At 42.4% G+C, this 12,771-nt stretch overlaps 1 protein-coding gene across 1 annotated transcript in view; it reads left to right on the top strand.

Moving 5' to 3' along the window:
* SPTBN5 (spectrin beta, non-erythrocytic 5) overlaps positions 1 to 12,771 on the top strand; it is a 137,671-nt gene that overhangs the window by 82,999 nt on the left and 41,901 nt on the right. The window contains exons 34-40 of the mRNA XM_054028619.1: positions 272 to 367; positions 2,498 to 2,616; positions 3,768 to 3,882; positions 5,158 to 5,271; positions 8,685 to 8,806; positions 9,900 to 10,062; positions 12,014 to 12,202. Coding sequence (XP_053884594.1) covers positions 272 to 367; positions 2,498 to 2,616; positions 3,768 to 3,882; positions 5,158 to 5,271; positions 8,685 to 8,806; positions 9,900 to 10,062; positions 12,014 to 12,202 — 918 coding nt within the window. The remainder of the gene's footprint in view (positions 1 to 271; positions 368 to 2,497; positions 2,617 to 3,767; positions 3,883 to 5,157; positions 5,272 to 8,684; positions 8,807 to 9,899; positions 10,063 to 12,013; positions 12,203 to 12,771) is intronic.

A 12,771-nucleotide genomic window follows, 5' to 3' on the forward strand; every position in this document is an offset into this window, starting at 1 on the left:
TCAAGGCGCATGGGTGAGCAGCAAAAAGTGGGATATGATATTCAGGGACACAGAAAACTTCCACTTAAAACATTATTGGGCCCTGATGTACAAAATCTCCATCACAAAGGATATTGTGTTCCTGGAGTGTATGGTTGTGGGATGACTGAAATCATTTTTGGTTTATCAAGAAAAGGATAACCCATAGGAAATGCTGGCTGCTTGCATTCTGGGCTTGAAGCAAGTCCCATGGTTAGTTGAATATCCACCTAACTGTTTTTCCTTTCCCCAGGAAGTGATGATTAATATTGGTGATGTGGGGAATGACTACGAACACTGCCTGCAGCTCATGAAAAAGCTGAATGAATTCCGAGGATCAGCATCAGGGGTAAGAGAAATTTCCATGCCTAGTCCCCTATGCCTGGTATGGCTTAAACCAAAAGCCAGCTTTCCAGCACAGAAGCGCATCACAGCCACTGAAGCTATTTCATTTTCCTTAGGGGAAGGAAGAGCAGAAAGAAGTGTAGAGGGCTTTGCCAGTTCAAAAGCTGTTAGAATAGCTATTATCCTCTATCCTTGCATCACTACATCAAATGCCTGATGACAACTGAACAGAGGTGTACAAATGATCACAGTGAAATCTAAAACTTCGGATTGCATTGCAAACCTGAAACTCTTTTGAGTGATCCTGGGCTAGATTTAGAGTGAGCGTCAAATGGGTTACACTTTTGGATAGAAACTATGCAAAACTCTGTGTGTTCCACCTCAGATCAGGCAAACTTGGTGGTTTCAGGTGAGGTTCAACTTAGGTTGGTTTGGAACCTGTAACACATTCCAGACCTTCATGAACCGAACCTCCAAAGAGAGGTTCTGCTGTGGAGCAACAGTGCACTAACTGCCTGGTTCAGCTTTCTTTGCTGAGATCTCTGAACTATCGTCCATGGTGAGAAACTGCAGCTGGCTTTCTCACACCCTAATTGGTGTGCTAATTTGGGCACAGGCCTGGGGCTTGGAGAGAATATGGGCTTTCCTTTCCAGTGCCTCTCACTTCTAGAGTCCCTATGAGAATGCAGTAATGTTGCATCTAGGCAGAGAGACAAACTGTCACACTTCAGATATCAATGAAGTGAGGCCAGAAGAGTTCAAAAGAAACCTTCACTGGCCCTTCAGCCGTCACCTGCAGAGCTAGTGGTTAAGGGACAGTACAAAGAGGTGGATACAGGTAGAGGCAGCCAATAAGAATAAGAGTTAGGAGTGGTGGAGGTGGGAAAGGAGGAACGATATAATCCTCAAGTCACTCTGGGAGTCCGGATAGGGAAAATCTCACCTTATCAATCTATAAATGAGATAGATCTTAAGTGGGTCATGTGCCTAGTTTCTGTGTTATGTAGCAGAGAATTCCCATCATAAGCAGTTCTGCGCTGCTCCATAGACATCTCCAAGAGGCTGGCATTGTAGATGCTGTGATGATCACCCTCGTAACCAGTGCTCAGTCATAACACTAACACATTGGCACAAGCAGAGAGAGGCTACGCCTGGGGTAACTGCTTGCAACCTTCTTCACCAGTATCACAGGGTTACCTGCCAGGCAAACCTGGGATTAGGGTGGTGAGTAACCATCCAAGGAGCAATGATCCCCAGCCTGGGCTGCCTATACACCTCCTACTCCTGCTGGTTCACACCCAGTGGCTGGATTGAGAACTAGCAGCATAGAGACGGGGTGTATATGTTTATTTAGGGTTTCTGGCAATCGGGTCAGTTCCCAACCTCCAGGAGACTGTGGGGTTCTGATTCATTAGAATAGTTTCTGCTGGATCAGATGGATTATATTCAATATAGAATGCTTTCAGTGTGTTCACTTTCCAGCTGTGTGTCATAGCAGAGTACACTTAGAAATATGCACAGTGGTATGTACGTAGCATATATAAAATGCAGATGGAATCAATACTTCTATTATCCGAGTGCTGGCATCCTGCCACTGTGCCTCTGCTAGACCCATGATTAATGTCTCCCTGCTGAGTATGTGATTTACTGGACTTACTGCAACATTCAATATTTTTGAGTGTTGGAATGCCTCTATTTTGCATTCAGTGCCATGTACTGTTCAGAACTGGCTGCAGGTCATGCTTCAGAAGAACATCCTTAATGTGGCATAGCTCAGATAATGAGTTATGTGCAAATATTATCCTTTCCCTAGCATAGTATGTGGGAAGCAAGCAGAATAAAAAAGTTATACAATTTAAGGTAGAATTGTGTTTTTAAAAGAGAATGTGGTGATTTGTTTGACAGATGTCTCCACTCTGATTAGATAAGAAGCCCTTAAGGTCCTTGTATAGAACTTTGACCATTATTGGTTTCATAGTGATGTCCCTCCTTATCCCCACTCCATCTTTATCTGAGACTGATACAAAAGTGCAATATCAGGGAAGAGTGTTTGGATCTGAGATCTTCTGTGCAACTGGCACAATGATGGGCATTTGGGGCACACAACTGATATTTTCTTGTTCTGGCCTTATAGGAGACGACAGTGGATGATGCTCACATCAAAACCATCAATGCCTTGGCCATGAAACTGGAGAGACAGAACAAGGAAGAGGTGAAGACAATATATCAGCGCCGGAAGCAGCTCAATGAGAAGTGAGTATACATTCCAGGTTCTGGATGATGGAAAGTTCAGTCAAAGCTGTTCTAATGGTTTCATGGCAGGGAGGGAAGGGTAGGCTTCTGCTAGGCTGGGCTGAGCTGTACAAAAGCTGGGGATATATACACAATTTTTCTCCTTTTAAGCACCCTCTTCCACAAGCGTGACGTACAAAATGCTAGCTTCCACCTCTAGCCAATAAAGCTTCTTTAGTGACTGTCAAAGCAGCACTTCAATTGGACGGAAGGCTTTCCCGTTCAGCAATGCAAAATTCATCTTTCCAACCTTAGAGATGAACATGCTTTCCCCACAATGAAACCCTGCTCCTGTGCATGGTAGCTTAGAGTATTTCTAATTGGTCATTGGGTTGCCCAGGTGAAGTTTTAAAAGGATGTCTTGCTCCCTTCCTGCTATGGTGGAATCTCGTGGCTGGGATGAGCATAGCTTGGATTATCAGGGAAATAGAATCCTGGAGATACAGGTGGTGGAGCCAGCCTTGGATACCCAGCCTGACCTCTCTATTTAACGGAACAACTCCATACCTCATTCCCACTACCATCTTGTTAAATGGTCTTTGTTTACTATCTGCCCTACAGCAGGTTTTCTAGCTCTTCTCCAAGCTGCTGACCCCACAGCAGACTCTGTCTCTTCACAATAGATTCTTACTTTCTCCTTGCTTTCTGCTTGTGGCTGCCATCTCCTGTCCCCAGTCTGACCCTGTCTGGCTCCATGCTAGTTCCATCCCAACCCCCTGAAAACCTGTATTCCTGGCCAACTTATCCCACTTCTGCTGGTTCACAGCCCAGTGGCCAAATTGAGAATGAGCAGCATGAGGATGGGGTGTATGGGTTTGTTGAGGGTTTCTGGCAGTTGGGTCAGGACTTGTTCCATGCAAGAGTCCTTCCCCCACTGCTGGGAACCCCCTCTTATCCTCATCTGAGATCCCCTTACCTAGACTCTAAAAAATCCTAGAACAGTCACTTTCCGACACATTAAATCTTTACCTATGAGATGTATCTGGGCTGCTGTGGGAAGAGGGAGTCCATGGGCGAGGAAGCTCAGAAATTGCATGTTTGAATGTGATCTAGCTGCAGGTGTGGAAGTTCTGATATTCATGCTCTCCCCTAAACCTGTCTTTCAATAAAAGGTGGACCAGTTTCCATGGTAACCTGAATACCTACAGGAGGAAGCTGGAGGGAGCCCTGGAAATCCATGCCTTAATCAGAGAAATTGATGACATCACGGAGAGAATTAGTGAGAAGGTGAGCTGCTCATGATTGTGTTAATGGGAGGGGCTTCATCCACTGAGAGAAATCACTTCATCTTGAAGATAAGTGGGCACCCTGTAAAAGTGGATAAACTCCCATCCGTCCAATTATTATAGAGAGAATGAGCATTCAGAGGTGACCTATTATAATAGCCTCTGTGCAAAATAGGAACGGCAAAACCTCTTTAACCAACCTGTAAATCATGGAGCAAGCTCAGCTAGAGTACTATACTGCTTCGCTATCCCTGGGGTTTCCTATGAATCAGAGTCTGTAGAAAGACTGAAATGCAGTCAAATATAATGAAGACTTCTAGTTTGAAGGTATTGAAAGTAATTGTCAAAAATTCCAGATTAGGGTCAGAAATAAATGTTTTCAGTTGATACTGAAATATAGATTGACTGGGACTTTTTAGCTCGATGCCTAGACATGCAGGAGGTGGTTAGATACTTTAAAAGGGACATAGCAAGGTGCAGTGGATAAGATACTAGACTAAGTCAAGAGATTCAGCATTCTATTCCTTGCTGTACCGTTGACTCAATGTGTGACCTTGGGCAAGTCACTTAATCTCGCTCTTTGCCTCAGTTTCCCCATTTGTAAACTGAGAATAATAATACCCATCATTGCTTTTTGCTTTGAGATCTATGAAAGAAAAATGCTATATAAGGACTAAGTATTATTATTTCACATGTATGATTTTATATAATTCATATATGACTTTATATATCAGCAAACACACATACAGTAGCACTTGTTAAACTTGGTAAACAATTTGTTGTAAAATTTTCCATAACAATTTTTGCCAATTGGTTCCATGTTCTTCTTGAGTCTCCAAAATTTCACTTCCGGCAAAATTTTGAGGACTCAAAAATTCCCCTCAAATTTTCACAAAATGCACTTACATTGCAATTTTATGAATGATAAATTTCCCATGAAAGTCCCACCCGTAGTTGTCTTTGGCTATTAGCATTATGGTTTATGGAAAAATAGACAGGGAGGGATGAAGGAAAATAGAAAGTCTCTCTCGTGCTTATGTTAAATACACACGCATGCAGATACACACCAAGTCAAGCAGGGTTGGAAGTGGTCAAGGAGTTCTGAACTCTTGTTCTACCTCTTTAGTGACAACTCTCTGTGCCACTTATCATTGCATTGTTGAAATTTAGGACGGGGATAAAAGGAAGGTTTTAAGAGAGAAGGAGAGAGGAAACATTTGAAGGAACTGAGATATGATCCTGTCATTTTTCTCCTTCTTCTGCCCTACCCCCCAAGAGTGCACTGATACAAGCATTGGATTACGGGAAAGACGTGGAGAGTGTGGCAAACCTGGTGCGACGACATGAGGAAATGGAGAGGGAAATCAGTGTCATCAAGTCCAAAATGGAGGTCAGAGGCTGGGGGATAGCGGGTACATATTGGGGCTGCTAAAACAATGCTCTGTTTTTGTTTCTTTGTCTCTGCTAAAATCCTTGATGAGCTCCTTCAGAGAGGCTTAGTACAAGATGAACTGGGATGGGAACATAGCAGATAGAAAACTCGGAGGTCCTCAGAGCAGACTTCTTTATAATGAACGATTCTAGTTCCTTTGTATTCCCCTCAATCACAGTTTGTCATATGAAATGCCCACCCTTCTGAAGTACTAAAGCTGAGAAGGAAGGGAACATATGTTTTTAGCATATTATGTTTCTCTTGTTTGGAGATGGTTCCACATCTCAGTGCTGGATTGGACCTTCCCTGAATTTATGGAAAGTATGGATCCAGATCCCTATCGCATCTTTGCAACTTGGCTCCTATATCAGCAATGGACTAAACCAAAAGCTTGTATCCATTTCTGTTCTAAAAAGTGGAAAAACACAATGGGCACAATTTCCAAGTGTAGTCCCCTAAACAGAATGTCCAAATGTCAATTTTAATGCTCTAAGCAGCTCGTATGCATGTAAAATTGACCTTTACATGACTAAGGGCTAATATGAGCGTCCAAATGAGGTATCTGGGTCCTGTTCCAACTTCAGAGGCAGTAGCACAGGTTGTCACAGATCCAGTCTGTACCCCTGGTGGCCACCCACAAGGCAGCTGTAAGAGGAATTCAAAGCTCTGGGTTCTTGAATCCCTGAATGTTTTAAGTTTCTAGGGCCTAAACAGGGTCAAGACACTGGCCCAATGTTAGGGTCCCTATCTACGCTCTTGAGGCACAGACCTATCTGCCACCCCTTTCTGAGAGCAGGAAACAGCTGTCCAGCTGCTTAGCCTCTTTGGTCACAGGGCAACCCTTCAGACTCCCATATATTTACACACCTTCTCCCAGAACCCCACCAAAAGGTGTGAGCCTTCTGGTTTACCATTTGAGTCTCTCTGGAAGCTAGTAAGTTGTTGAAATGCATTTGATACAGAGAGATGCTTTGCCCAGAGTCTAACTCAATTGCTCTTTCACTTAATCATGTAAAGCACAGGAGTGTATACATCATGTATAGAACATGACAACCATCCTAACTGCAATGACTCTCCCTACCTCACCCTTCCCTTGGGAGTCCTTGGGGAACCATCTGGGTTCAGGAAATCAAGCAGGGCCCCCTCCTTCATGCAGGTCCCTATATGCTGGGTTGCTTTTCTTTCCTCTCTAGCTGGATACAAAATGGCCAAAGACCCAAATAAATCAGCTCCTCCCAATTTATAACTCCTAGCTAGGGCCGGATTTCCAATTAGGCACAGTAAGCCCATGCCTAAGGGCGCCGGCGTTCTAGGGGCACCTCTCTAAAACTGTGTGCAACACAAAGGTCAGCTGTAAGCGGGGGGGTGGGGAGGGAGAGGGTGCTGAAGATGCTGTGCCTAGGGACACGTAAGTTGTAAATCTGGCCCTGCACTTAGCCCCTTTTGTCAGGCAACATTCTTGCCAGCTTCCCCAGGTGACCAGAGATCTCTGGCAGGTGACTTCATTGCCAAGGCAACTTCTCCCCTGCTAAACTTCATTGGGAGCCATCCGTGGTTTAGAGCAGTTCCCCTTCAACGGAAGAGCACTTAACTTCAGCATCTCTCTCTTGCTATTCTTTTGCTACCCGTCTTTGGAATTCCAACCCAACATGGAGGCAAGTAGACAACAGAGAAGGCAAAAGGCTGCACATTCAAAATGGGGTTTGCAGCCTGGTAAAGATAAATTCATAAATTGTAGAGAGATTCCCAGATAGTCACGCAGGTCACATGAGCTAGTGTTCCCAATTTAATTACCAACTGAAGATTTAAGGATAATTACTTATTTTGAATGCACGTTTGGAAGCCATAAATTTCTCTCAGCTTTCTTTGAAAAAAAATATGCAAAGGTAGAGAATGTGTGATAAATTCATAAAATAATACCCCACTGGTTAATTTTCATAATATGAAAAAGCTGATTATCAGTGACCTTCCTATATATTTATTGTCTATTCCACACATACTATTAGTCATGTCCTGCAGTAAATTTAATGTGAAATGAGTATCTTTTTTTTATTATTCCACCCCCCTTGCATATCACCGGAGACAAAATATGTTTTCTTGATGGGCAAGTAACATTCTTCCTTCTAGATTTTTCACTATTTATAAATATATATTTTTCATTTCATCTTCATGGTGGAGGGGGGGGGGGGATCCAGATGGGAATCCTGGGCAATTTGGCCAGGCTGTGTTAAATAATGACAGTAGAACCTCACTAAATAGCACTTCAGTAAACCACAAACCCACATTGAAAATGATGTTTTGGGACTGCAGTTTACTGAAGCAGAGACAAATGAGCTTCTGATCCTGTGCTGAAGGTCAAGCCAGTGTCAGTAACATCATGTTCCCGTCAGGCCAGTGGGAGTGCATCACGTTACTTCCTGGCACTCACTGATGCCCTGAAACAGAGCTAGGAATTAGCTGCTGGTGCACCTCATTCATAGCACAATCTAGGCCTCAAACCGCATCCATCCACAATGGTCCTGGTCCCATTTGTGCCGATTAGTGATGTTCTGCTGTACAGTTGTTTAAGGCAGTATCCTGGTGGTTTGTTTTTTCACATGCTCACTGAACTGCAAAATTCAGTAGTGCACCATGAGTCATTAGGGAGAATTAGAGGTTCTTCTGTAGGTTTTGTTTTGTTTTTGGCATATACATTAAAACCTGTAATCTACAGCCAATTATCTAATAACATTTGTTTTTATTGGCTTGATGCCCCTACACTGTGAGGTTCCTTTGCCTCACTTGTAGCTGCCATCACTTCTCATTCAAGTCATCAGTATGAACCGACAAGAAGAACTCCTGTTTTAGCCACCTCTCATGCCAATAGTGTACATCCCAATAAACCAGAGAAGCTTGTCTCTCTCACCAACAGAAGCTGGTCCAATAAAAGATATTACCTCACCCATCTCGTCTCTCTAATATCTTGGGACCGATACAGCAACAACAACACTGCATATAGAGGAAAAAGCATTCTTGTTACTTAAGGGTGAAACGTTCAAACATCAGTGCCTAAGTGGTGCCAATAAATGTTCTCACACACACAGATAAACAGCATTTGTAAGTGTCAATTGATGTGTGTGTGCGAAAAATAGCATATAGTTACTTGGTTTGTGCATTTGGATGATTATTTGCAAACACAAATGTGGAGTCTGCACGCAACTACTGCCTGTGTGTAATTTGTTGCCACAATTTTGGCAGAAATGTTTGAAAACTGGGCCCTTAAAATAAGCCGCATCCCTTTCCTTCAAGCAATTGAGTGGAAAGGCTAGCTCATAGGAACCAATACAATAATTAATCTGAGTAAATGTAGTCCATTATAAATCTCTCCTCAGACATTGGAAGTGAAATCTTTCCGCCTTTGCAAGATGAATCCATCCATAAATGACAAACTGAGTACAAAGCAAAGAGAGATGAAAGACAGCTGGCTACGACTCCAGGGGCAGGCCAAACAAAGGTAAAGCCTTCTACCAGGCTACTATCTGAATCTCTGTCAGCAGAAACAGAGCTGCTCCTTGGGGCCCTGAAAGCAATTGCCATGGGCCACCAAAGTTCTCTGGGGACTTCATACAATATCCGGTGCAGACAGCTGGGCTTTACTTCTGCAGCAGTTTGGTTAATTTAATGGAATTTAAGTTCCACATACATATTTTTTATGTAAAATGAGTCCAGTAAGACTGTGGTTTATCCCAAAAATAATCTCTCTAAATTCCCCCAAATCCTCCGACCAGCCCTGGTGAGATCACTGTGTGCAGCAGTTATGTCTGGGTGGGGACAAAAGATTGTTTCTCAGGCCCATCCAAAAATGCAAAGGCTGGCTCTGAGCAGGAATCATCACTTAAGGGAGTGGCTGTGAAGGATTTGATAGTTGCTCCAGTTCTGGCCTCTCATGAGGAATTACTGAAGAAATAATGTCATCATGGTGATTCCAATGCAGTTTGCAGCTACTGTGAGCTCAGCTTAACAGCAACACTGTAAGGAGTCGTATGGGAAGTTTACAAATTACCCCAGCCTCAACTTCTCCCAGCAGGAGCTTTGTAGAGTAGTGGATCTCAACCAGGAGTACACGTACCCCTGGGGGTACACAAAGGTCTTCCGGGGGGTACATCAACTCATAAAGATATTTGCCTGATTTTACAACAGGCTACATAAAAACCACTAGTGAAGTCAGTACAAACTAAAATTTCATACAGTCAATGACTTGTTTATACTGCTCTATATACTATACAGTGAAATGTCAGTACAATATTTATAGTCCAATTGATTTATTTTAAAATTATATGGTTAAAAATGAGAAAGTAAGCAATTTTTCAGTCATACTGTGCTGTGACACTTCCATATTTTTATGTCTGATTTTGTAAACAAGTAGTTTTTAAATGAGGTGAAACTGGGGAGTACACAAGAGAAATCAGACTCCTGAAAGGGGTACAGCAGTCTGGAAAGGTTGAGAGCTGCTGTTGTAGAGAATGGTGCAGGAGCAGGGGCTGTGCAGGGAAAGGAAGTAGACTGACCGTGTATTGGCTAATGCATAATTGTCCATCATGTGGCAGGAGGGAAAAGTTGGCAGCTTCTTACCAGTTGCAGAAGTTTAACTTGGAGCTAAAGGAGCTGCTAGATTGGATCCAAAAAATCAGAGGCTTAATGGAGGCAGGGGGTCTTCCCAAAAGCCCAGCTGAGGCAGACAGCATGATTGAGGAGCATCATGAGAGAAAGGCAAGTAATGATCATTGCTTATAATTGTATCCCCTGGAGAACCTTTCCAGGGTACTGTGATTGGAATTACTCACTGCAGGACACCCCTAGGGAACATGTTCCCTGTATCAGATCATCCTTTCTCTTAAAATAAACAACTAAAAGATGCCAAAATATCATCTTTGGAGACTGAAGGAATCTGTGTATCCCCTGAGCAGATACTGCATGGGCTGTGTGCCCATTCGTGTTTCTCTAAACAATCCCATCGGTGTGCATTAACCCTGCACTGGAGAGTCCACCTCTAGATATAAAAAGGTGCTTCAGTCTGCAGGCCCATTCAGTCCTTGACCACTCTGCTGAGACTGCTAACAAGGGTAGGGTGACAGATAGCAAATGTGAAAAATCGGAATGGGGGGGGGGGGAGGGTTAATAGGCACCTATGTAAGAAAAAGCCCCAAATATCTGGATTGTCCCTATAAAATTGGGACATATGGTCACCCTAAACAAGGGTGTCAGTTAGCGCCAATTTTTTATACGTTATGTTCTGTGATGTAGACAGATGTCCACTGGGAAGTGGACTGAGATCACCAGCTTATTTCACAGAGGACACCGAATGGCCAGCAGGTGGTAATTTAGAGCCACTGCTAGTCCATTTTGTTATCCAATGATGGCAAGATGAAATACTCCTTATCCCAGTGTAAATTCCTTGTAAATTCCTACTCCCCCTTCTGCTTACTTAACTTTTTTGCAGATTTCCTACTAGGAGTGGAATCGCTAATTAACTTTGCAAAACAATGAGCTATAAATATCATACGGTTACTACCTCTTCCCCATCCCAGCTGTTCCATCACTGTTTATCATGCTATTCCCCCTACCTTGTCAGATTTCCTTTGCAGTTTTGTTACCTTTATGAACAGGCATATTCCCAGAATCATTAACGAAAGTTATGAATAAAAGTCCACACACTCTGTGGGTCCCAGCACTAACAAAATACAATCCTAATTAATCTTCCAGATCAGGATTTAATAACAAACTCCAGATATTCTCCCTTCTTCTGACACAAGTTTTATGTGCTGCCAGTTTTCTCTCATGTCAGAAACTATTCAACAATGTTAATAATTTTACAATGCAGTAAAAAGAGGCCTCACCGAAAACAGATTTATTGTACATTCCAAATTTCCAGCCATAAAATGCACTGTAATTATTAATTTACACAAAGTTAAAGCTGTGCCCCCAAGGCCTAATAGTGAAGGAAAAGTTGGATCTAAGAATCAGCAGTGTTAATTTCAGGTGATTAATATTCCATCAACTGTCTGTGATGTTTTACATGTCCATCTTACTAAAAAGTGAGTGCACAATGGTATTTTTCTGAACAATTCTTTTATTTTCAAATAGTTTATATTGTAACTTCCACATTAAATGTATACATCTCATAATAAATTACATTTTCACCTTAAGGATTCATTATACAGACATATTGCTACCTTTTTCTCACTTTAGAAAAGAAGTTTAAACATGTTTCACTTCAACACGAAGAAAGAAGGTTAAACAGTGTCTGTAATGCAATAACCTGCTGCCAATTTATTTGGCAGGAGACAGGAGAAGAGAAATTCCAAGTACAGTTTGCCATCTAGGGGCCACCCTTTATGAGAGAAAAGGATGACATTATGCAAATTAAAAATCCACGTCCATTTAATTCTAAACATTTCCCATTCTGTTCCCAAATGAATCACAATCTTGACTTGCAGGGGACCAGTGTCTCTTGGAGAAATAAGGGCATTTGTTTTCCATATTTATGTGCTTAGACTTTCCTTTGCTGTTTCAGTGACATAGCACAAAGATGAATGATTTTCCATACAAATATTAGTATTGGAAGGTTAAAATACAGTCCATTTCCTTCCCTTAAAGACCTATATCCTGAATAGCTGACTTTCCATAAACCTTTGACATCAATCTTTCTAATGAACTTTAGGCGGAGATTGAAGCCCGAATGGAAAGATTCCACTCACTTGGCAGCTTTGGTCAGAAACTTGCCAACTCTGGTCATTATGCAACCCTTGAGATCCACCAATCTCTCTCCAGATTGCAGCAAGCCTTGTCTGAACTGACGCAGGCATGGCAGGAGCAATATGTAAAACTGTTTCAGGCCCAGGACTTACAGGTAAGTGATCAACAGAAAAATGCAGCATCAATGAACCTTCCTCAGTGCATAGAGGGATTTCGAAAAGAATGGGCAGACTTCGTTTGGAGTTAGCCACAGGTGGTGAGGACATATGTGCTCAGACTCCTCTGATAACCTGTCATTTATATATTATACACACAAAAATATAAGAACGTTATTGAGGTTGCAAAGTCAAGCACTCAAAAGTTAGGAATGCCAGAATTAAGGTTGCCTGTACAACCTTAATTTGATCCCCTTGTGCATATAAGAATGGCCATGTTGGGTCAGCCCAAAGGTCCATCTAGCCCAGTATCCTGTCTTCCATCAGTGGCCAATGCCAGGTGCTTCAGAGGGAATGGACAGAACAGGTAATCATCAAGTGATCCATATGCATTATGATACAGTGTTTAATTACTTGATACCTTTTTCTCCACAGTGCACAGAATGGCTGGTGCTCAAAGAATGAGCAGCTATTCGATATTTAGTTTTCTCCTCATTGTTCAATATGTGGCTGTAGGCCTTATTTACTGCACACCATTCAAACCCTGCTCTGAAGAGAGAATGATTAA

The sequence above is a fragment of the Malaclemys terrapin genome, chromosome 4, assembly GCF_027887155.1.
Source record: "Malaclemys terrapin pileata isolate rMalTer1 chromosome 4, rMalTer1.hap1, whole genome shotgun sequence".
NCBI classification, from domain to species: domain Eukaryota; kingdom Metazoa; phylum Chordata; order Testudines; family Emydidae; genus Malaclemys; species Malaclemys terrapin.